Source organism: Oryctolagus cuniculus, chromosome 1 (genome assembly GCF_051225735.1).
Source record: "Oryctolagus cuniculus isolate XC-2025 breed Fujian yellow rabbit chromosome 1, ASM5122573v1, whole genome shotgun sequence".
Taxonomy (NCBI): Eukaryota; Metazoa; Chordata; class Mammalia; order Lagomorpha; family Leporidae; genus Oryctolagus; species Oryctolagus cuniculus.
Window position 1 is genome coordinate 50,187,816 of NC_142867.1, and position 26,210 is coordinate 50,214,025.

At 37.3% G+C, this 26,210-nt stretch overlaps 1 protein-coding gene across 50 annotated transcripts in view; it reads left to right on the forward strand.

Annotated features, from left to right (window-relative positions):
- Positions 1–26,210, forward strand: part of SOX6 (SRY-box transcription factor 6) — a 647,472-nt gene that overhangs the window by 532,389 nt on the left and 88,873 nt on the right. For all 50 annotated transcript variants that reach the window (XM_051833972.3, XM_089328236.1, XM_070073077.2 and 47 more), the window contains one exon: positions 22,961–23,110. In XM_051833972.3, the coding sequence (XP_051689932.1) occupies positions 22,961–23,110 (150 nt within the window). The remainder of the gene's footprint in view (positions 1–22,960; positions 23,111–26,210) is intronic.

Below are 26,210 nucleotides of genomic sequence, written 5' to 3' on the forward strand. Positions count from 1 at the left end.
CTGCAGCGTGCCGGCCGCGGCAGCCATTGGAGGGTGAACCAGTGGCAAAAAGAAGACCTTTCTCTCTGTCTCTCTCTCTCACTGTCCACTCTGCCTGTCCAAAAAAAAAAAAAAAAAAAAAAAGAGAGAGAGATTAAGAATGGAAGCAAAACAGTCCTTTGGCAAAGCAAAGACTTAAACTCGAATCCTTCATTTCCAGTGAACTTCATTAAGAGTTCCATGCATGGTTGTATATTTCTCTTATAACACTAGCTACAAATAGCCCTTGATTTTATGTCTAAATTAACCCAAGCCGTGATCCTTAGTACTCTGTCGTGATTTCCCTAGAGCTATTGACTTTGAGCAGTATGACATAAGTGATATCAAGAATTTAATACTTAAAATATAACCATGTGTTCAACTATCTCAAACCCTACACAACATAAGCATACAGTGTTTCCTGGAAAGTATTTCAAAATAGAGCTATTTTTCATCTAGAAATTGTATTTTTGAGATGTGTACCAAGTTTCTGGTCTAAATTACCTGCTCATTTAAATTAAAAGAAAAGTGAAGTATTCTTTTAAAATTCTTCTTACTTAAATCACAATTGTTAGCTTTGAATGTAACTATTACAATAACATAATACATATCATATCACAGCTGTATCAAAGTGTGTCTTTAAAGAGAGTTTATAAATCATGATCAGGAAATTGATAAAGGCTATAAACTTTATGATTGCAAACATATGATATTCTGGAAGAGGCAAAACTATAGGAACAGTAAAAACACCCATGGTTGTCAGGGGTTGGGATGGAAAGAGGAATGAGTATGTGGCACACAGAGGATTTGTAGGGCAGAGAAGGTACTCTATGATACTATGATAGTATATCATTATATACTTGTCACAATCCATAGAGTGTACAAAACCAAGAATAAGTCCTAATATAAACTGGTATTTAGGTGATTATGATGTGTCAGTGTAGGTTGTATTGATAATGGGGGAGACTATACAAGTGTGCTTTATAAAGTTTATGGAGAAATGGAATTAAAAGAGAATGTATTTCTATGAAGTCTCCTTTGAAGTCTCCCTTATACATGAATGAGGTCAGGGAACGTGGAAATGTCTGTACTTCCTCTTAGTTTTGTTTTGAGCCTTAAACTGCTCTAAAATAGTCTTTCAACAAAAGTTTACTGGCAAATCCAAGCAGTACAAAGTTCATCACTCAGATGGTCAACAGATACTTAGTGCTCATTGTGTGCCAGGCACTGTTCTACACTGAGGTCCTGAGATGGGAACCTTTCTTTCGTCCATCCCAGGGTTTGGTTGGCAATATCTGTAGACAATTTCCATTGTTTGGATTGGTGGGAGCAGGGATTACTACTGGCATCTCATTGGTAGAGACCAAACCCTACAATGCCCAGTAGAGCTGCCTCCAACAAAAATTAGCCATTCCCAAGTGTCAGTTGTGCTGAGGCTGCTGTTTTAGATAATGTGAAAATATCAGTGAATACTATCAAACAGAGCCCCTGTCCTCACAGTTTGCATTCTAGTGAGGGAAAGAGAAAATCAGGAAAGGAACATAGACTAAGGCATTGGGATTACAAATCATCCTCATCTGAACAGAAATATCCCCACCTACATATCTACCTATCCATCTGAATCTGGATGGGCAGATTTATTTTTTAATTGAGAACTATTCAATTGTTTATCCTCAGGTTTTATTTTTGTTTGTTTTTTTGCTTCACTTCAGTCTTTAAAACTAAAACTTTAATTCTATGCAGTCACCTTTGGCTGGAGTCATCACAACTCTCCACAATAGTGCTCGTGAAATTTGGTGAGGACTTGGGAGCTCTTCATTAGTTTTTATAGGATGCTGTTTACTAAGATCCCATAGGATGAATGGAATCATTCTTGGCAAAGAACTTATACTTGATATGTAAATTAGACATTACAAAGGAAGCCTGAATTGCCTTCTAAAACAAGACAGCGGAGATAAGTAGTATGGATACTATGTATATGTGTAAATATGTGAGTATATGTGTTTTTGTATACATGTTTATATAATACCTATTTTATAGACATATAGTTTAAGTGAAAATTTACATTTCACCCTGGTAATAACTGCATTTTAATATTATCTCCATAGTTTAGAAGAAAGTGAAGCTCAGGTGACTTGGACCAGATTATTCATGTAATGAACAAAATAGGACTACAGTGGATAGCTTAAGTATATTTTAAAATTTGCTTCTGAGTCAGAGTTCTTTAAATTCTGCTAACTGATGTGTAGGAAGCTTTCTTACAAAACGTGTACCTCTATTATAATATTTAAGTGAACTAAAGTAGCTTAATTAAATCCAAACAGGAAACCTTTCAAAGTCCACATGATATTCTCAGTATCCCCCAGAGTTCCTGTATTCCTCAGGTTTCCAGCTAACTGTCCAGAAGAAATCTCAAGCCAAAACAGAATTCAGCAAGGACAAGAACCGGGTTGATGAAAACTGTCTTGTCTTATTCTGTAGCTTTCCTATGAGGAAAATGCTGAGAATCTTTCTGCTGAATGCCAGAGCCCGACTCTTGTGAGGGTTTCCGGGTCTGTCTGAGAATGTTAAAGTTTTGGTGTGTCTCCTGGAGTAGCCGGGGAGTTGTGTCCTTGCCCATCCCCAGCCCGCACTGCCCTGCGAGCGTGTTCAGCAGGTTGCATGCCAGCAGCTGAAGCAGATGTTTGCCCATACTGGAACGGTGCGCCTGCTGCATCAGGAGCTGGGCGTTCCTCTTGACATCTGGCCGTTGCTGGGTCGGCAGGCCCGCCTCGGGCCCCCGAGGCTGCGGGAGTCGTGGGGCAGAGAGCGCTGAGTCTCTGCTGCTCTTTAAGAGATTAGTGCACTGAAGCAGCAGTAATGTTGAATTATCGCTTGACTGCTTTCTTCTCAGGAATCTCGGGACAATAAGAAAGTCAGGAAGGAGCATTTACAGTGAGGTCGTGTTCAGAGAGACAAGACTAATTACAGAGTATTAAAGAGCTTTATTTTAAATGATTCAATTTACAAATAGCTCTGGACACTGTATGAAACTTTTCAGAACCACAAAAAAAAAAAAAAAAAAAAAAAAAAAACCCTGGTAACTAAAAGAGACTTTTCTGTTTTAAAAATGGCGAGTACAGAAGCACTTGTGTAGTTTTAGAGTTTGGTCACATTGTGCTAGAGAAGACAGAGCACCTGGTAAAAAAGAACAAATACCCTAATACTTGCTGTTAGTGGGAAAGGCAGACTTGGGGAAGAGGCTGACTAGGTTATACTGTTTCACCTTATCATGCCCAAAACTTGTCTGTTTGCTAACCAGACATGAAACCATCTGTTACACCAATTTCCTTTATGATATGTGTCATTTGAACACAACAGATATGGAACTGTGTAGTTTAAAATGTATTTTGTGAAGATCAGTTGTCACATTATGTTGCTGTGCCTCTTATAATTTTTCAGTAGTGAGACCTCTGTGCTCTAAGAAGTCTTCTTAGAAACAGGTTATGGCAGTTGGTGTTCACAGTTATATGTTGGAGAGGAATGCTATGTTGCTGTCACTTAACCTCGCATATTCTAAGGGCATTATATTTAATTAACACTGGTGAGAGTTTGACCTGAGAGGCTATGGAAAGTGATGGAGCTGCATTTTCCAAGCCTTGCTCTAGTCAGCTGGGAGAGAAATAAAAAAAAATTAGAAAATACTATTTTCTGAAATTCCCTCTAACTAAGCTGTATTTCAACGGGCCATTGAATGTGCAAATGGACAAAGGTATTACTTCAGTCATTGAATTGTATCAAACTCCTTCTCGGAGGCCCAGTTTAAAAACTCTGTAGGAAAAGTAGTTTAGCATCACATTCTCAATGGATTTCTTTCAGTCTGCTTAAAAAGAACTGCAAATAAATAGAAGGAAGTTTTGCAAAAAGGAGACGCACTCCCTGTCCCTGGGTGGAATGGGACCCTGAGCAGTCTGCACACACTGGGGTTGCCCTCCAGAACCCAGGGGCTCTCAGCCCACACAGGAGAAACAGGCCCTCTCTGCAGTGCGCAGGACAGCTTCCTCAGCTGGGAAGTGCTAGCTGCAGATCCCAGGGGACCGTCCCCGCAAACTGTGTGGCTGTGTCACTGGCTCGGACATAGTGCAGTCGAGCAGAAGACCAAGAGCACAAGAGTCAGGAGAGAGAAATGCTTTGTTGAAATAATAGAGGCCTGGATGTGACTGATTTGGGTGGAAATATGGCACTTCTCCATACATTTATCAATTGTTTTCATAAAGAGGCACTTAGTTGCAGAACAAAATAGTCAACTGTAATTCACAGAAGTCCAACTGTATACTCCTGATCTTACGTCTACCTCTGCCTCCATTTCCTTAGTAGGAAAGACCATCACCACATACAGACATGCCTCATTATGAAATGGGAGGATGACTGTATATCAGCAGTCATGAGTTATGGTCATTTTTTGAAACAGCATACTTCCTTTTGCTAAGCAGCTGGTTTGCTCTCTTAGATGTTTTCTGTCAATGCAGGAATGAATTGCTTGATGATTTCTTGTTTCTTTAAGACCTCTGTAGTTAAAAGAGCTAAATGACTATGAGATAATCTTCTCTGAACCTTGGTTTCCTCGTCTGTGAAATAGGGATAATGATACTTCCCATAGCATTATTATGGGGATTAGATGAGGTAGTATAAGCTAGTTTGCCTTGTAAAATGTCTGCTGTGTGGTAGGTACTCAATAAATTTCACTTATTTCCATACCATTATATTAGTATCTTCTTATTCGCTCTTATTTATTAAAGATATTTTTTTTGCCGGCGCTGCAGCTCGCTTGGCTAATCCTCCGCCTGAGGTGCTGGCACCTCAGGTTCTAGTCCCGGTTGGGGTGCTGGATTCTGTCCTGGTTGCTCCTCTTCCAGTCCAGCTCTCTGATTTGACCCGGGAAGGCAGTGGAGGATGGCCCAAGTGCTTGGGCCCTTCACCCGCATGGGAGACCAGGAGGAAGCACCTGGCTCCAGGCTTTGGATCGGTGCAGTGTGCCGGCTACAGCGCACTGGCTGTAGTGGCCATTTTGGGGGTGAACCAATGGAAAAAGGAAGACCTTTCTCTCTGTCTCTCTCTCTCACTGTCTAATTCTACCTGTCAATTTGAAAAGCAGAGTTACAAAGACAGGGTCAAAGTGATGGGGGAGAGAGGTTTTCCCTCCTCTGGTTCACTCCCCAAATGGCCACAATGGCTGGATCTGGGCCAGGCTACAGCCAAGAGCCTGGAGTTTCCTCTGGGTTTCCCACATGGGTGCAGGGCCCAAGCACTTGGACCATCTTTCGCTTCTTTCCCAGGCACATTAGCAGGGAGCTGGTTCGGAAGCAAAGCAGCCGGACCTGGAAACGGTGCCCATGTGTGATGCTGGTATTGCAGGCAAAGGCTTAACCTGCTATTCCAGAACACTGGTCCCCCTTGTTCACTCCTTAGCTAATTACTTTAAAGCTTCTGCTGTTTACTTTAGTTGTTCTATTCAGCAAGAAAACTGAGTAAGTTTCTGCCTTCGTGCAACAGGAGTCTAGGGAGAAAATATATTAAGTGGGCAATGCTTCACAGTGGAAGGAAAACAGGTAACATAGGACTGATTATTTGGCACATATGTGTATAAATGTACTGTTTTACTGACTTAGCAGGCTGGCTATGTGTAAGCACTTTGAAATCCTTTCGTCATAATGTCAGTGCTGGATGAGTGCTGCTGATTTCAAAGAGAAGGAGGCCTAGCCACAGTGTTCCTCAGCAAGAAGTGGCAGCCACTTCGCAATCAGGGGACTGTAAACTGGGTGTCCCGCTAATTAAGAACAACATGCTGTGATATTGAAAGAACACCTTTTAACAAAAGACAATGAGGTTCTAAAATTCTACAGACTTCCAGAGCTAGAAATCCCTCCAGAGACCTTGAAAGTCAAGTCCTAATTCTACTCCTAGTTCTGTGAGTTTAGCTAAATTAATGTTCCTTGTACCCATATTCTATTAAATGGGGTTAGGAATAAGAACTGCCCATACAGGGCAGTTGTAAGGATGATCAAACAAAATTCTTGTGAGAAATGCTTTACACTCTGCCAAATGCTAGGTGAATTTTTTGATTTTACAGTTGAAGAGACAAAGGCTCAGAGACTTGGATTAAACAACCAAAGCCACACAGCTAAAAAGTAGCTAGGATTAAGTGTCTAGAATTGTAGGCAGCAGTGTAAAGAATTAAATTGGATTGCTGTTTATATATAAATGTTACCTGAAGAGAACTAAATGGATCCAGACAAACAAGAGGATAGTATCTCACGCTTCCACCTATTTTAGGTGAGGATGGATAGGAGATGAATTTAAGAAGAGGTTTATTTTTGTTTGTTTCTTTTTTTTGCAATTGAGTGTGCTATTCTACTGAAGATTATACATTGAAAAATGAAAGTAAAGAGTATTAAAGTAGAAGACCCTATCACAGTGCTGGTAGTAGTAAAGAGAACACATTCTAAACTTAACAGATAACATGATGACTTATTAAATTAGTTCACACATACATTGATTCTCTAGATGTTTATTAAGCACCTACTGTGTGATAAGCGGTCTTTTCTACTTTGGACTACTAAGATCAATAAAACTTGACCTCTGCCCTCAGTCTAGTAAACAATGTGTGTTTGTTAGATGTATGGCCCTAGTGGGAATCATATGGGAGGAGGAAGTGCTTAGCCCTGCCTCGGAAAGTACTGATCATCTTCATGGATGAGCCTTGAAATCAGAATATATGATCACCTGGTTATTGGGGAAGGGTCCAGAATGACAGGGAGGCAGAGAAGAGAAAGACAAAACGAACAGCCTGCCATTGCTTAGCTGCGCTAGATAACATGGCACATTCAGGAATGGTTGACCCAGGATGAGTGTACAGGAGCAAAGGAGGGTGACACTGGAAAGGTAAGCAAAGGGTCAGATCACAGAGTGTGCTTTACACCACACTATGGAATTTGCAATGCATGTGGTAGATGTGATTTTATTCACACCGTAAATGGTAAAATGGTATAAGGTATAGTGAACAATTTTATGGTGTGATATTTCTCTATTAATTTGATCTCTAGTTTACATTTCCCATTACACTAGGTTTAATAGTTAGGGAACTATGTTTGGTAAGATTGATAGTCCCTTTAGTACAATGGTACTCTGTGGCAAGTGAGACTGTACAAATAATGTAATGATACACGCTGAATAAACAAAACTGTTAAAGATTGAAGCAAAGCCAAGGTCCAGCCATTTCCTGGGGATTTTGGGAAATCCTATAATCTGCAGTTTGTACTAAACCCAATCATATTTAGCACATTGCTTCTCAATGAATGGGCCTTGATACTGTATTTTAACCAAATGATGAAACAAGAAGTAAAAACTCTATAAAGAAAAGCTATGGTTCTTCTAATTGTTAATGCCTTGTAATTATGTCCCTTTCTGGAATAATCAAATGTTCCTTGGCAGAGGTCAGGATCCTGCCACTGACTTATTTAACAGATCCTCTTAACATCTGTCCTGCAGACTGTGCACTTTATTAGCAGACAAGAGACCCAACAGACTTAGCCTGCTGTGTACCTTTTTTCACATTCACACAGCTGTGGATTAACTCAGACTTTCCAGAAGAGGACCAACCAGAAGGGATAGTAAGGTTATTGGCTGATTCTAAAAAGATGGGAAAAAAAGAGCAGAAACAAATGTTGCCCTAGAACAATTCAGTGTTTTTTAGGGTGACAATTACCAGTCTGTTTTAAAAGGGAATAAAAGCAGCTATTTTACTAAAAAAGGAAAGTCTATTCATATCTGTGTGGGAACCTAATCAGGCTCTTGTTTCCAATGAGGATGACTCCACAGCGGCACCAGGTCTGCGACAAGAATGCTCCTTTTGTGTGCCAATAATGTGGAAACGATAAAATTGCCTTTAAGAGACATATGTGCTTACATCATGAAATGTGTGATTTGACAAAATGCTTTGTTCTCCTCATATTTTCCATGTAGAGTTTCATGCTGGGTGTTGGGCTGGAAATCTTTGATTAACTGGAATTAGTTGCCGAAATAAAGTAGACACTTTGTTCTATGATTCATCTTGCTGAGTTGTAAATTATAGTAAAACATATAAGGAATGACAGGAAGAAGTGCTGATTTGAACCTCTGACCCACAACAGGCACAAAAACATAAGATTAATCCTTCAAAGAGCTGCATAGAGACATAAATATTCCATGGTCCACTCCGAATTACGCCCTCTTAACAAACTAAAGCTGTGATTTTATGTCATGTAAAGGGAGTGAGTTTTCTAGGGGTGTTGTGTAGGCTTGGAGATGCTAAGATTCATAAAATTCTTCCCTTAATTAGGATTTCAATGCTTAAAATTTTTTCTTTATCCAACAATAGATAATGAAAATAAGAATAAAACAAAGTTCCTGTTTCTTAAGTGAATGGCCAAGGGTGGTTTCCTTTTTTCCAGAAATGTAGGACATTTTCTCAAGGCCATGCTGGCCCTTAGTGTGAACATCTTAGTTCAATGGAGTGCTAGTTCTACGCAGCATTGGTGTGCTAGCCTAAGGGAATGAGCTGGGAGAGGGAGACATTATTAAATACAGAACAGAAATTCAATTCCCGTGTTGTAGGGATTGGGGTCCCGTCTGCTCATGATGGTTCTTTTATCTTTTAGTTAACCAAGGACCTCTCTCTTGGGCTTTTCTGTGAACCAAATCTATCTTACTATCTCCAGTCAAATGAACTGTTCCCAGTGATGTGTTTCAGTAGTACTATGTAGATGCTTTCCTTATGCCATTTACCATAGGGTGTTTTTCCCTGTCTCCTTCCTATCCTGCTGTGAGACGCATATCTTTGCTGGCCTGAAAGACAGCTTATCTTCTTGGTTGCATCCCTAAAACGTGTTTTGCTGAATTAAATAACATACCAACAGGTAGTTGTTTTTCTGAATAAGATATTTGGAGTGACTGTTTTTAAAAAGATGCACCAATAAAAATAACAAGAGCCTGCACTATTGGGTCTTTCTAGTATGCCTCTGTCTTAAGTATTGCATGTTAATATGCATTAATTCATTTACTCCACACAACGATTTTCAAAGTAGGTTCTATTATTATCCCTTTTTTATAGCTATGGAAACTTAAGACCTGCGAGATTAAATAACTTGCCCAGGATCACATAGTTAGTAATCAATGATTTTAACTGAAGACTGTGCACTTTTAATCACTGCTATCTTGTCTCTCATAGCAACTTACAAAATCACATCACTGCTATCTTGCCTCTCATAGCAACTTAAAAGACCACATTTTTCTAAACTATGGTTAGCATTACCTGCTTCATCTGTTCTAGGAATTTTTCAAGGTGGATTGTGGAGATATGTAGCCATAGCATCTCTAACAGCAATAAAGCATGCTCTGTGCTTATGGCACACTATTTAAACGTGTTCTTGCAATGATTTCTTTGAATAAAGTACCCTTTCTTTCTGCTAATTAGAGAGTAAACTGTGGGCATTGTTGTAGGATACAGTTGGCATATTTACATACTTCAAAATATACTGAAGCTTTCCAATTGGCAATATTAATAATTTGCAGTTTAGAAAGTGACAGTGGATTTGGCTTTGAAACAGAGTAAAACACCTGAATTTTTAAGAAGAGATGAAAATAGTAAAATAAGATATTTTGCATTATTTATCTAATTTACCTATTTAAAATGAATCAGATATACTTTCCTATTTTCTTCAATATTTATAATAAATATGTATTTTCCGTTAGTGTTATAAGACATTTGTGTTTAGTAAATCTATACATTTAATCATAGCTATGAATTTTGTTCACTAGAATGATTCTTGTGTTCAGTCTTCCAAGGTCTGCTGAGAAATTGAAACCAAAGTCAGTTTAAAAACAGTAAAAACATTTTGACATAATACAAATGTACATTAGCAGCTAGTAGCATTTGTTTTGCCCAGTGATTAAAGTAAAAAAAAAATATTCCACTCATACAATTGTTTTCCCCAAAATTTATATATATATAACAATTTAAATAACCATTTTTTCACTATATAGTTATCCATATTTGCCTTCATTTGTATTGTTTTGAAAGCTTCATTACAGATGGAAATCAAAGGGCATCGAAGCTGGGAAGTTGTAGAATATTTTTTCTAGCAGCAGCATCTGGTTCCTTGGCAGTCGTCATGGGCCCAGGCAAAGCAGTGCTGGCGTACCTCCAGGTTCTCATGTGGGTACTGCTGAGGGATTCCAGCTCTGCCATGTTGTTTTATTGGTATTTCCTAGAAGCTCAGAATGGGATACAAAATCCATTTCAAAGTATACAAAGCTGGTAAGATCTGGCCTCCTTGCTATCTTTCTGACTCTTGAATTATTACCCCTTGTTCAGCGTACTCCACTGACCTTCTTGTTGTTTCTAAAGTATTCCGACCATAAGCACAGCCTTGCCATTTGACTTTAACCAATACTTTGCCTCTGCCTGGATACTGTCCCTAGATAAGGACATGGCTCACTCCCTCGCTTCTTTATTCAAATGTCCCCTGCTCTGGGTTTGCCTGATCTCTGTATATTTAAGCTCTGTATCCAGACTCACATACTGGGTTGCTTTATATTTCATGGTACACATCAGTCACAGAGTCAGATATCTTCTCCAGTCATCTCCCCAAAATCACTGTTCATTTCTGTTTTTCCAAATCCTAAACTATAGATGACTCATGATAACCACTCAACAAGTACTTTTTGAATTAATGGATGGAGAAATGAATGAGTATACCTTTTAGATGCCTTTGTGCTTTCAAATATTGACAAAGTAGCATATATGTATTTACCAAAAGTACAGTTCAAAACATGTACTAAAAACATTGAAAAGTCCTTATGACTCTTAGTTTGTGAGAAATAATGCTTAGGTTTCAAATCCAACTTTGGATTCAGTGATGAGTTTTTATAATGTCAGATGCAACTGTTTAAGGTTTACATGGTAAGCTGCAGCTCAGCTTTGAGCCTACAGATGCACGCTGTACCGCTTGGAGCACATTCAGAGAACTGGATCTTCAGCATTGCTTGCCCAACTCTTGTAAATGGAAGGAATACAGATTCTTCCATAATACTGATTTCCAACTGCCCTCAATATCACCTCTGTGAATATCTCGCTTTAAGAACTAAACTACTAATTTTTTGAATAACTGAACTTATATTTATGTAAATAAGGCACTCTGTATTTACATGTTTTATTTAGCACCCAGGAAGAGAAGATCCTTGGGAAAAGTAGAGATTGGGTGTTTCTTGTTAAAATTTTTGGGGGTTGCTTTGCTTATTCTTATTTGTACTATACAACTCTCTTCCATGGGAAGTGCTGTTCTGAATACATTCCAACGTAATTGGTGCAATCAGAGAATGAATTGTAACTGAAGTGTTTTCCTTTTAATTTTTTTGTTTTTTTTGTGTTTTTGTTTGCTGGCAGAGGACTGGTGAAGTTGGATTTTCTTTTGAGTATCATAGTAAAAGGAAATGACTTTTGATTTGAGCCTCTCTTCTACCATTTTTTTCCATTTTACAGTTTCTCCTGTTCTTCACACCCTACACATCCTTGCCCTGTTAGCTCAAGGAGCAATGTCAGAGGAACGAACAACCCACTGCTGGGGAAAATGGGCAAGAGGACCTCTAGCCTATTCATTTTATTTATTTACTATTCTTATGCCAGCTGCAAGCAATAATGAAATTAATTAAGCAGGTCCTGGTTTTCAGTGGTTGATAGTTAATGCTTGCTCCATTTTTCTTTTGGTTGATGTGGAAAGGCAATTGGCAAGTCTCAAAGGTGGAGGTTTGGGGCGGGGGGAGCCACAACAATACACAAGTTGCACTTTGTAAATTCACATTTATTAAATAAAAAAATAACTATATAACAAAAAAAAGTCTCAAAGGTGATAAAAATCAGAGCCACTGCTACCTGAGGCAAATTTTGGACACTTTATATATATTTGCATAAACTTTTTTTAAAAAGGTTTATTATTTATTTGAAAGAATTACAGGAGAGAGAGAGAGAGAGAGAGAGAGAGAGAGAGGGAGCACTCTGATCCACTGGTTCACTCCACAGATGGCCACAATGCTTAGTGCTGAGCCAGGCGAAAGCCAGGAGCCAGGAGCTTCATCTGGGTCTTCCCCATGGGTATCAGGGGCCCAAACACTTGGGCCATCTTCTGCTGCTTTTCCGAGGCCTTGAGCAGGGAGCTGGATTGGAAGTGGAGCAACTGGGACACAAACTGATGCCCATATGGGATGCTAGCATTGCATTACCCACTGCCCCACAACACTGACCCATATTTCTATAAACTTTTAATTTTAAATATCTGAAACACCTTAACATGAATATAATTGACCTAATTGCTATGGTTGCATTTTTCTACATTTTAAAAGAAATGTTAAAATAAAACTCTATAAAATAACTCATCTTTATATACTTTCCAGATATATTTAGGCTAGATTTCTCTTTTAATCCAAGAAGAATGGTTGGAAAATATCCCTTTCATGTGTTCCAAACCAACAGTTCTAACAGGACACACTAGTTCTATTGCAGACAGTCCTGCAAGAGAGCAAAACACAAGAAAAAAATGAGTATGTACAAACAGTGGATAAAGATAGTAGGAACCTGGGTCCTAGATTTCATTCTAGCTATTACTCATATTCTCAGGAAAAGCACTTTTAACTGCTATTTTTATACAAACCACTTTCCTTCTCTAGACTTGAGATTTCTTTATCTCTAAAGCAAAAAGATTGAATTGGATAGTTCACAATTCTTTCTTTAGTCAACATTGCATTATCTAGTATTTCTTTGCAAGAATTTTAATGCCTTACATGGTGAACTCACATGCTTATAACTTCAAAAGACTGAAACAAAGATGACTTCCACCTTTGGAGTTCCTTTTGAAGAAGGAAAGATACATTGAGAAAGGGGGGGTATAGGTAAAAACAGTAATGAAACAAAGGAGATTTAATGTCCAGTATTAACAGAACCTTTAAATACCAGGCATTATGTCAGGGCTAGGGACATAAAGAGAAATAAAACTCAGTTTTTCCCTTAAGGGGCTCAAAATTTGTTGGGAAAGACATGAAATAAAAAGGAAATTCCACCAAGTGCAGAGTTAGAAGATGAGATGTGGTAGGAACATGAAGACAGCAGTGGCCAGATAAGGCATCAAAGAGAAATTCCACCAAGTGCAGAGTTAGAAGATGAGATGTGGTAGGAACATGAAGACAGCAGTGGCCAGATAAGGCATCAAAGAGAAAGTTATTTTTGAGCTGAGAATCAAAAGATGAGTAGAATTGTGACACAGAGCTAGAGTTAATAAGAAAGAGGGAAAATATGCAGGAGGGGCAAGGAAATTAATTTGCAAATTAACCCAGTGTGTAGTATTGGGAGTGGTGTGGTTCTTCCCCTACTCCTTCTCTGGCTTCCTATCCCAACAGACCAATTTTCTTTGGCCTCAAGTATTAGAGGTGTAGCTAAGCAACTATGTTCTATGCTGCAAATAGGAACTTCAGCTCTGTTCTTCCAGAAAACCACAGCTATATTTCCTGGATTACTTTGTTGACATAAAAGGTTTATGAGAAGTAAAAGTATTTGTAAACTCTTTCAAATAATTTTTTAAGCTCCCTTCCCACCCCTCCTTTTCTCTGTAATGACTTGTTACTGACGTATTTTCTTCTCTGTACTGAACAAGCACTAAATCAGGCTGCTTAATTTCCCCTGTCTCTGTTTCTAACTTCTCACAGCTGAACATGTCTAGCTTTATAATACACCTTGCTTGGCAGGCAGTTAAATGGTCATCAGCATTGTTTTGAGAAGGTAGCAAAATCCAGGATATCCCTGGAGAACTGAGCTAGGTTTGTGGCCTGGAGTTAGGTGGCATCAATAATGAATACCTCACTATTCTATCTTAGTGTTTCCTTTAATTGCTTCTGTTGCCCCTGTGTGTGCTATGCAAGAAAAGGGTCTGTTAACCTGGGTAGCTGAACTCCTCCTAGGGTTCCCCGTTAGGTGGGAACCATGGTAAAATGGGAGTGAATATGAAGGTAAGAGACATCTTTCAAGAGCACATTTTGAATCTGATTTTTAAAGAATAGTAGTTTTCCTTATTCTTCCATTTTTCATTCTCCACCAAAAGATAGGTTGTGTTTGAGGGGGAATTTTTTTTTTCTCTCTGGTCCAGATTCCCGCATGCTGCTTTAAAATGCCCTTTCTAATTGAAATGACAAAACACAAGAGAGTCTGCTCCAAAGAGAATTTGGTATGTAAAGTTATGGCTGCTCTTTTTCTGTTGGTTTCCACACACTGAAGCATACTGGTGCCAATTTAATATCCCTGTACATTTCCATTTTAATCAAGTTCTGTTTCCACCCAAACTCTGGATAATTCTTTTTACCTCATCAGTGTATTCAACTAAGGTTTCTGAAATATCTTCAGCTATGGCTCAAAGATTAGTTGGAGAAGGGAGTGGTCTAGATAAAGCGTGTGACCCTTACTCCTACAAAGTGGTAAGTGCTTTTCTAGCCTCTTGTCTGCTCAAGGATCTTGTAATGCCATTTTAGAAAGAGTAGCTGTGACACCATATGAAAATTCAGTTTGCTACTGCAGAGCAGTAGAATCCAGGACATCAGAATGGGTCTTCTTATTGGACAATTACTTTTGTCTGGTGGCCAGGAACAGGAAATAGGTTTCACAGTGATTCACTGGATAGCTTATTTTAAATAATTTAATCTTAGAAGCAGAAAGAATATGGGATAAAGGGGAGATTAATAATTCTTATTTTATATAATTATTGTGACAATTTTAAAAATAAATAAAAAAATACCAAGCACCGTGCTTGACTGAATGATCAATATATATTTGTTGAATTAACACATGAATGAGTGGGAATGGTAATTGGATGATTAGTTATGGGATTTTGTGAAAATCATATGATTAAAAAGATAAAAGTCCTTGTACCTTATCTCTATGACATTTTCCACCAGAGATCTTGTATGATTTTATCATAGAAAGAAGGTTTAAATAAATATATTTCAAATTATGGTAAATATAGATATACCATGACACTATCCATATAATTGACATCAATTTGGTTATCTTGGGACAAAGCATGCTTTGTAACAAAGCTAGCTATATAATAATAATATCATAACAAGAATTTTAGACGCAAAACACTTCTTAGGTCTTGCCATAGATGAGTGTGTGTGTGTTGGCAGACACTCGGGAATTTAAGAAAAAGGCTGAATTTGATTGATAAGACCTACCATTTCATGTTGATTCTAAGCAGACTTGGTTACTAAAGTGTCAATAGGATCTAAATGCAAGAAACACTTATATTTAAGGCTAATCTCAGTACATAGAACTCTTAGAAATACTGTTAGAAGCATGTATTTATGGATTTGTGAGGTCTTCATAGGACAGTCTTAATCCAATTTATTTTAAAACTTAGTCAATAGATTAGCAGTAAAACATAGAAAAGATTCTGTTGCCTGCTTTAGTTAATTGTTATTTCTGAAAATCTCTTCTTAGAATAAATTCTGAAATTTTTAATGTGACCTTGCTATGGTCAAATTATTCTGCATAAAAGTCATATTGAAGTCCTCACTGCCAAGGTAATGATGTTAGGAGGCAGGCCTTTGTGAGGTGATGGGCACAGGGCTGTCACAAATATAATTAATTTACAAAAATAATGCCTGAGAAGAGAGGTTAGATGAAAGGACAGCCCTGGATGGGGAAGATAGACCTTGAAAGTGAATCTTTGTGTGTCTTGATCCTGGACATCCTAGCCTCCAGAACTTTAAGAAATAAATTTCTGTAGTTTACTAGTTATTCAATTTATGGTATTGTGTTATAGAAGCCCAAACTGACTAAGACAAGCCTACAAAAGCCTGTGCCTCACTAGCCTCATCTCAGGACACTCTTAACAGTCCTGCCACACTGAGGTTTTTTTTTAAATCCCTCAAAAACTCTGCTTTTTTTCCCACCTCAGAGCCAGAATACTTGATCTTTCTTCTCTCTAGAATTTTTTTAATCATCCTTTATATCTGGATAATTCTTACTCACGTAGAACGTTACTTCCTTAGAGAAGCTATTCTGATCTCCTGAGTATGTTCAATGCTTCTGTTAGATGAAGACAGTCTCTATTTTCTTTCTCAGCTTGTATCCTACCTATAATTTCATAGTTATGTCTAAGCACTTATGCAATGTAAATTTCTCTTGGTAGCTCCATTAAGGCAGCAGCTATTTCTGAGTTACTCATTGGTATATCCTCAGTATTTAGCACAGTGTTTAGTTAATAAATATTTAACACAGATTTGTTATTGAGCAAATTGTTCAGTGCTGGAAACATGCTTGAAAAGTAAAAACTGTTGCTTTGTCATATATCCATTTCTTCTTTAAATGACATTTGAGGAAAGTTGAAATGAGAACTAGAAAGTTTTTTTTAGCTCCAATACAAATTATATGAACTTGGGCCACTACTTCTGCCTGTTTGACCTCAGCTCATCAGTAGAATAGGAGGCTTCTTTATAAAGTTCGGTGTGGCAAGTATGTCATTTGTTCAGCTTACCAAAATTTTGATGCAAACTACTTTATGTAAAATGCCAATAATAAAGGTGGAATATTTTAGTTATAAAGTAAATGCATTTCTTAAAATGCTCACATAAAATATGAGTTATTTTGTAATCTTGAAAAAATATTTAGCTAGGTTTGTTTTTACGTGTATGCACTGCATGGCCTTTATAAATCTCGGATAAAGAAACAGTTCAATATCCCAAACAATCACTAAGCACTTTTCACTATTGAAATGGAAAAAAAAAATCTTATATTTACAAAACAGTCTTCACCAAAGTTTAAACATTTATGGAACTTTGGCTAAATTGGTTATAAGCATCACTATATTGTTGATTTCTTTAAACCTCAGATGTATAGGAATAAATATTTGTTATTACCATCATTATGACTATGAACTATGATCTGCGAATCCTATGTAGAATGGCATTTTCGTAAACTCTTATGTAATAGTTATCAGAGTTGAACCTTTTTCATTCCTAAACCTTTAGTCTGCAAAGGGATTTTTAAATTCAAGTTATTTGGTTAGAACAACCATATAATTCATATTCTTTCAAAAAATGATGTGGTATCATTGGATAAACTTTAAGTTTCTAAGTAACTAGGATGCAAGGAAATGTTAGTACTATTCCTTGGTTACTGCTCAAACAGTATAATTTATATTAGAAAATTCAAGACAAATGAGTGAAGATAGTAGTTATTGAATAACTATTTAGTTAACATTTTAACAAATCACATCAGAAGAATCATCCTTTTGAACCAATTTAATTTTTTAACATTTATTTTATTTATTTGAAAGTCAGGGGGGAGAGAGAGAGAGAGAGAGAGAATGAGATTAGTCTTCCATCTGCTGGTTCTCTCCTCAGATGGCTGCAGTGGCCTGGGCTAGGTAAGGTTGAAGCCAGAGGCCAGGAGCTTCTGAGTCTCTGACGTGAGTGCAGGGTCCCAAGTACATGGCCCGTCCTCTGCTACTCTCTCAGGTGCATTAGGAAGCAGCTGGATTGAAAGTAGAGTCCATATGGGATGCTGGCATCATAGCATCAACTTTATCCACTGTGCCATGATGCTGGCACCTAATTTAATTTACCTGGGATTAAATTTATTTGTTTTGTTTTTAAACTCAGCACCACAAAATTGTTCATTGTATATATAATAATTATAAACATGTACAACTTATGTTGCCTCACCTAAATCTCTCCTTCCAAATAGGTAATGATTTTAATATTTTAAGTTAATTCATAAAATATTGATTTGATATCTGTTATTTACAAGACACCATTATTGGTACTAGACATTCAAAACTAACTCTATCTGTCATGTCTTCAATAAACTTAACATGTATATCAAGCATGTTAAGATGCATAACAAAACATAATGTTCAAAAAAAAGAAAGATACAAATGAAGTGTTAAGGATCTATCTTCTACATCTCTTCCAGGGCTATGTACTTGGGCTAAGACTGACTTCTCTTCAGCTCCTAGTATAGAGCTTTACACACAGAACACATTCAACTGATGTTCCTTAGACAGTGAGGTTTGAAATTGTTTTGTGAACTTATATTCAACCAATGACAACATCCAAGTAAAATCTAAAATATTCAATCTGAAGATAATGCTATTTGGAACTAAAATAAAATGCTTTGTTAGATAGAATGTGATATTTTAATCTTCATGAGTGCCTTTTATCTTTTCATTGGATACTATTTTCTGATATTATCTCAAGGTTCATTCTATTAAATATTAACTGATATCCTACTGTATGGTCTACTCAGCTCTACATTTTGTGGCATGTGGCTCTGCTTCTAGTCTCTGATATACCAGTAATCACAGCTCACAAGAGCAAGCTCTGAGGAATATTTTTTGGTAGGGTCTTACCATTCTGGAAGTATAACCTACTGGAAATGGGTGTAAAAAGAATTGTTTATCAGATTTAGAGAAAGCAATTCACACTACTCTGTTTCTACAAACTGTATTGTTAAACCAATCTGAAGGATCACTGAATAAAAACATTGATTTGTTCCCAAAAAGTTGTTTCTCTGCATTTTTTTCATTAGTTGAGTTCCATGAAGGACTCAAGATTAAGTAGAATGGACTTTCTTTTGATCTTCTGAATGGTTTGTGGTAAAAATGGAAGCATGTATGATGTCTAAGGCCTCTTGCCTCTCTAAGATTTCACAACTCTTTAATACTCAGTAGTAGGGTATATACCAGCTGCTGTATAGCCAACATTTTTTCAACTGTCAACCATCTCCTCTCCTTTCAGTATAGAACTTTTCTTCACTGGCTTGACTCAAGCAGAAATTTTATAGAAACTGTCCCATTTGGCAGACACTTGGCTGGATTTCAAAGGAAAAAGATACAACAGAATAAATGGAATAAAAAAAGACAGTCTTTTTTTTTTTTTTTTTTTGCCTAAGTTCTAGCAGTTTGATTGACTCTTGCTTGTGAATTTTTATTTCCACTGAGTCATTGCATACAGAATTATGAAACTTTAATTTCTTTAGAGGCTTGTTATATTAGAAAAATTGTTCCAAAGAAAGCAACAATCATGACATAAGCACATCTGGCTCTTGCAAATTATTCTTTATTAAGCTTTCATTTAATTACATGTGCTGAAAGGTCTGTTTTTGATTACTGTAATTTTTTTTATTTGTCCATCTGAATGATAGTAATGCTGGAAATTATATACAAACCACCTGTTTTTTCTCCCCTACTAATATGGCAAAGTTTGAGCTATTTTTTTCTGTGATTGATGAACTAGGAAGCTTTCTGTTTATTATTATAGAAATGTGACTATCAAGGTAATGGCTTAATCTTGATTATAAGAGGAAAAGAAAATATTTGAAAGTTTTCAAGCATTAAATAGTGTTAAAATTAGAATATTTGACTTCTGGCTAACCATAGCAGATTGACTTACTTATTTACTTACTTACTTATTTATTTATTTATTTATTTTCGGTTTTGCCCAAATCCTAATAAATTGACCATTTGGAATTATTAGGTGTAAACCTTCAAGTAGAAATAGAAAGCAAAGACAAAAAGTTATTTTGAAATATGAGAAATGTGGATAAATGAGTTACAGCTTTCTTAGCAGGCAGGAGAAAGCTGATACTTAAGCTTTAAGAGTATAAAGCCAAAAGGAATCAAGCCCAACTGGGAACTGAACCTTTGAAATACTTATGAATTGAAGGCATCATGTATCATTGAAGGCAAGGGTAAGAGGTGGAACTAAAGAAAAGTTGACTGGTTGAAAATAGATATAAGATGATCCTTCTCTCACCTTATGCAACCTGGTAACTACCATCCTTGCATCTTTACCCCCACCCCTATGTCCCTCACTCAGCACCTAATCAGGTACAAAACTGAAAGTTTATTCTCTTGACAAATTGAACTTCAGGGATTTTTGTCTCACAGACATTAGGTGTTGCCAAGAATAAATAATAATGACTTTTGAAAAATAGGGAGTTTACATTGATAGACCAAACAATGAGATCCTCCAAACTGTCTCTCCTGCTTTGCTCACCTAATGATGGTATACAAGACTATACCCCAATCAAGGCAAAATTTGGAGAGTTTCAAGAAAGTAGTCTCGAGTAGGAAAAATGACCTGTAGATTTGATATTTGAGTTTTCCTAGTGAAAAAGTTGATTTTATGCTGAAACCCATCAGTCAATAAATCCATCACCATATTAAGTTCTCCTAATGAACTATTAAGTCCATCACTCTTATACATGAAGAAACAGTGAACACTAGAGAGCTGAGAAAAGCTTCTAATATGCAAGAGGTCAAAGACCTTGGGAGAAAAGAAAGACAATTCAGAAAACACAAACAAATCCCAAACTGAACTAATATCATCAAACAAAACAGATAACAGAATATCTTTTAAAAAGCCATCAGAGAACATCTTAAGAGCATAGCAGAATTTTTAAAAATTCATAGAAGTACTGGAAGATAAAGTTGAAAATTTTTGTTCTTTTACCACCTTTTCAACTTTTGCTATACTCTGATAAATTTTTTCCAACTTTTAAAATTAAAATTTTCAGTTTTATCATAGAGTATGACAAAAGGTGAAAGGGTTGCAAAAAGAACAAAAAATAAGAAAAATAGAGGATCTATAAGGAAGTCCAACATTTGTGGAAGTTCAAGAAAGAGAACAAAAGAAGTAAATTATAAGTGAAAAATGCCCAAAAAGTTTCCTAGAATTATAAGGCATGCATTTACAGATTGAAAGGTTTAAATGAATGTTCTGAACAATGAATGTGAAATTCAGCAGAAGGAAATCATAATGAAATTTCAGAAACACTTGTTAGAGATGGAAGGTCCTGATATTTTTTGAGGAGAAAATAGATTACATACAAAGCAACAGAAATTAGAATGATATCATACTTCCTTAGAAATAAGAATGAAATCAATGGAATTCCAAATTGGAATTCTGTACTTGAGTTAGAGGAATATAATAGTAATGTTTTCCATGGATGATAATTCCTAAAAAAATTAACTTCACACGCATATTTCTCAGGAAGCTCCTGGAGTATATGTTCTACCAAAAAGAGACTGCTACCCAAGTGACAGGAAAATAAGATATGCAGGAGACAAAGAATGCACCACAGGAGAGGCAAGAGGAATTCCAAGTCCCAGAGAATTGCAGTGGGCCTAAACAATAAAGCAGGTCAGACTGGAGCAGGAAGAAGGAGAATGCCAAGAAGGATGTCTCCAAGGGAAAAAAAAAATATAGAATACACAAATTACCTGATACATTCAACCATTTTTGATTGAGTTTTACTGGGCTCTTGAAGAGTTTGGGAATTAATTAGTAATCGCTACATAAAAGTTAAGAAAACAAATAATAAGACAGATATTAAATCTAACAAAATTTTTAAAATTGAGAAAAAGAAAATCAAATGCATTTTAGTACATACTTCCACTGTAAATAGTATCTTCACAGATTGATATAAAATAGCAAACATTAATCTTAAAATTTGTGATATTAACATTAAGAGTTTTGGAAGGGAAGCAAAAGAACACATGGGGGGTTGGTGATCTAAGAAATCTTATCTTTCTTGATGAATAAGGCTATGACTAGTATAAGCGTTTTCAGGGAATGAGATAAATGCCAGTCAAAACATTTCAATGAATTGAAGGGGATGTCCCCACCATGTCGAGCGTGATGAGGTCTGAGGGACTGGGCAGTGAAATCCCACGGCTATCATGCCAGGCTATGGAGGCTGTGCAGTGCACATACTGGCCTGCCGTTGGTTGTGCTGATTTTCTTGTTGCTTGTTTGTTTTTAAGTCTTAAAGTACTGTTGAATTTGTAAATATATGTGTAGGAATTACTTTGATAAAAGCTAAAATTAGATTAAAAGAGCTTGGCCCCCCTGTCTTTCAATATCTGGCCCTATTTCAGCTAAAACAGTGCATTTTGAGGTTAATTTTAAGATTTATAATGTCAGGTTTTCTGCTTCTTATGCCAAAGAGAAGAGGAACCCCATTCAGCTGAAGAGAGAGAATTTATAGGATTATTAGTTTCCCAAAGAGAACTATAGAAAATACTTCAGAAAATGCATGTAATAGCAATGGGAATATACTGAGGCTATCCCTGGACCAGGACAGGAACTGAGGAGAGAAACTGGGGTGCGAAGGAAGCACTTTGGTATCTGGTTTGCATTGAGAATCAAGTGAGTAGCTCCTGTACCAGATAAAAGAAGATTTTTGTCTGGTTTGATTTACTTTCATTTTTATCAGTATACATCTGGGCATAATGTCTTAAGGGTTATGTTGCATTCTGGGTAGAACTAAGACTGAGAAGAGTGACTGCCGTTGGGCCTCAGGGGTCATGGTGGCAGCACTCATCATCCATAAGGAGCATAATCTCCAGAGAATCAGAGTGATGTCATTCTTACAGGGATTCCTCAGGAAAGTTAAGGATAGCTTCTGAGTTTACAAATATTAAAATTACACAAGTGACACACTAGACATATAAAGAACTTTCAATAAAGATGTTAGGCACTAGAAAGAATCTCAGAGACTACATGGTTAAATTGCTTTTTGTACAACTGAAGAAATTGTGTTCTAGAGAGATCAAGTCCTTTGTCCAGGGTCGTAAAGTTGCTAGGAGGACCAGTTACAGAACCATGGCTCCGATACCCGGGCTCTGTTTTTTGTTTTTGTTTTTGTTTTTGTTTCTCTTATATTATTTGGTTTCTCTTATTTCCCTTTTAAAAAATAGTGAAAGAGACATTGCAAGACTGTCGGAGAAATAGTTAGCTAACAATATGGTAAGTTTTTTTTTTTTCAACTCTATTTCAGGTGCATTTAAAGAGATCAATGTTTGTCTTCCCTGTTTTGCAGCAACTCTATGCCGCTCAGCTGGCCAGCATGCAGGTGTCACCTGGAGCAAAGATGCCGTCAACTCCACAGCCACCAAACACAGCAGGGCCAGTCTCACCTACTGGGATAAAAAATGAAAAGAGAGGGACCAGCCCTGTAACTCAAGTTAAGGTACTTTGCTTTCCAGGACTGTGGAAACAGTTTGGAAAATAGCTTCACAAGAAAGACAGTGAAGCAGGCTATGTTGGGAATAAGCAGCAGGAAGCACAGCAACATAAAGAAACACCAAAATGCTCCTCTTTATGGTAAATTTCATGATTGAGGATTGAGAAACAGGTGTTTCCCTTTGGATGACAATAGTGCCATATTGTGAGATCTTTACCTAAATCTGCAAACTCACTTCTCAAGAGATTTTCCCCTTTGGATTCTGGCTTTTATTTTTTAATGTTCATTGGCATGAATGGCCATGGTTTTATTTCTAGTTCTTGTCATATTCTTGTGACACTTCTTTCATGTTCCCTAAACAGGTGGGGAGCCAACATTTAGTACCAGTGAAGAAAGATACCAAAACCTCAGATTGTAAAAAGGCAGACAAAAAAGAATCTCATGCAGGGTTTTATATACTTGGTTGATGAAGGTCTCTCTTTCAGAACTAGCTGCAAATATGGGCTCTGAGGAATGAGTGGTGTCATTACTTCATCAGGCCTTTGATGTCCTATAGTTGACATAGCATAAACTGGCTTGCTCAAGCTGTGTCTGGGACCTTCACAGATGTCTTTCCTCACAGAGTTTCAGTGTCTTGGAACTGGATAGCCAAGAGGTACAATACCTGCCAACAGAAAGAAACTGATGGGCCGCTCCAACCCTGTGCTGCAGCTGGTACCTCTAGGTGGTACTGGTCGGCTTTCATGATTGCATTTGCTTTCTATTTGAATTATTCAATTCAAACAGTTCAAAAAATTTTTTATAATTGACTTATCTACTGGTAGGCATATGCAGAGTGCGGACGCAAATATAATGTGACCAAAATCCTGCATTTGGAGAAATGTTGCAATTATTAGAGCATCACATGGGAAACACCTGAAACCTACCAAACTAAGTGTTGGATACTATACAATCACTGAAATTGGTTTATTTTTGAAAATATGCTGATAGGAATTTTGAGATTTAAGAAAACTCTTTAAAAAAGAACTCCAAATATCAAAGGTTGAAAAAGTGAGCATCATTAAGAGAAATAATTCTGCTGCTTCTCCACTCAACAGAATTAATTTCATGCCACTCATTACCCAAAGAAATAGATGAACATATATATTTTGTTGTTAAAAATACTGATATAGGCCGGCGCCGCGGCTCATAGGCTAATCCTCTGCCTGCAGCGCCGGCACGCCAGGTTCTAGTCCCGGTTGGAGCACCGGTTCTGTCCCGATTGCTCCTCTTCCATGCCAGCTCTCTGCTATGGCCCGGAAGTGCAGTGGAAGATGGCCCAAGTGCTTGGGCCCTGCACCCCATGGGAGACCGGAAGAAGCACCTGGCTCCTGCCGCATCAGCGCAGCACACCAACTGTAGCAGCCATTTGGGGGGTGAATCAATGGAAGGAAGACCTTTCTCTCTTTCTCTCTCTCTCTAACTCTGCCTGTCAAAAAATACAAAAAAAAAAATACTGATATGACAATAGGCAGTCTATATTTCCAAAGCATTATTTATGGAAACATTATTTTGTCATCTAAGGGTTTGTGTTCACTAATAAGAGTCAGAACACTCAAACCCAAACCAAGGCACTTTGTTTAATCATAGTTGTTAGCATATGAACACATCAAATATCAGTGACTTGAGATATTGAATATTGAAAAATTTGAACATGAAAAAGTCATTTTATAAGTAAGTTGGCCAGCTGGACCTGTACCAAACCAAGTCTTAACTGGATGAGTAAAATATTCCTTGGTTAAATTCAAGTTTATATCTGCTTTTACCATTCTGTCTTTGTGGGCCAACTGAATTTTATTACTCACTGACCACATGTAAACTCTTAGGGAGTTCTCCATATAATTTGACTTGACTGTATTTTATGTTAATAACAAAGGAAATATTTCTTATACTTAGATTGTTTATTGTATATGTGGGTAAAAATATATAAACCAAGACATAAAGCAAATGTTTTAAATTTAAAAAATAGCTCCTGTCTATTATTGAAGAAATTCTGAAAGTGATCTGATCTTACAAGTTTGCTTAGCGAAAGAATTATGGTCACCAAAATATCTCATATTTCTCTCTGTAGTTATTCTTTACACTCTGTATATAACACAACGACTTATTTTAAATTCAAACATGGTATAGACTAAAAGTTTGCTGAAAGTAACAAAAATATTACCTTCTTTTCTCTAGAATTTTTATCTATGGCAAATATCAACATTAGAAGTCAGAATATTTTGTCTAAATACCCAGTTCTGCCACTTTCATAGCTGTGTCCCTTGGGAAGGTTACCTCGTTTCTTTCAGCCTTAGTTTTCTCCTAGGTAAAATGGGAGTTAGCATTGTTAATACTTTTGAGTGAGATGAAGACATGTGACTCTAGCATATAGTGAGAACCTCATAAATCTTTAGCAGTAGTGATGATGGTGGTAATGTTCATGATGATAATAAAGAAGACTTTGTGGCAGTTTCAGTGGTTGGAATCGAAATATCTTGGTTGTTACCAAAACAGATCCTAACTAAACACCTGGAAGATTTCCATTTTAAAGCATGATAGAAGCACGGAAATCAGAGGTACTCTACCAGCTTAAACAATGAAAACTCAGGACAAATTGATAAAAACAAAGGATTTTCAGACATTCACAATCGTAGTACAGTGCAGTCATCCCTGGCAGAGGAGAAGCAAGTGAGGCAGGAATTAGCGTGGTTCCCGCTTCCTGTCTGGGTGGGGGTGTGGGGCGGAGCTAAACAAGTATGTGAGATGCTCAGCAGGCTGCCTGATCAGAGGGAGCTGACATAGATACTGTACCAGACATTAGAGCTATACAGAGAGAGGGAGAGGGGAAGGGAGAAAGAGAGAGAGAGAGTGAGAGCAAGAGAGAGCAAGCACTCTGAAGATGTGTACAAGGTCCGCCTGAGTGTGTGAGTACTGATCAGAACACGCACGTGAGGAAACTTCTTGAGGCCTCTTTGCAATGGAACAGGACTAGTTCTCATTTTGCCAGAGTGGAAAAATCTCCTGACGTGTGGGGCATCACATAGAGTCCACAGAGGCCGGCGCCGCGGCTCACTAGCTAATCCTT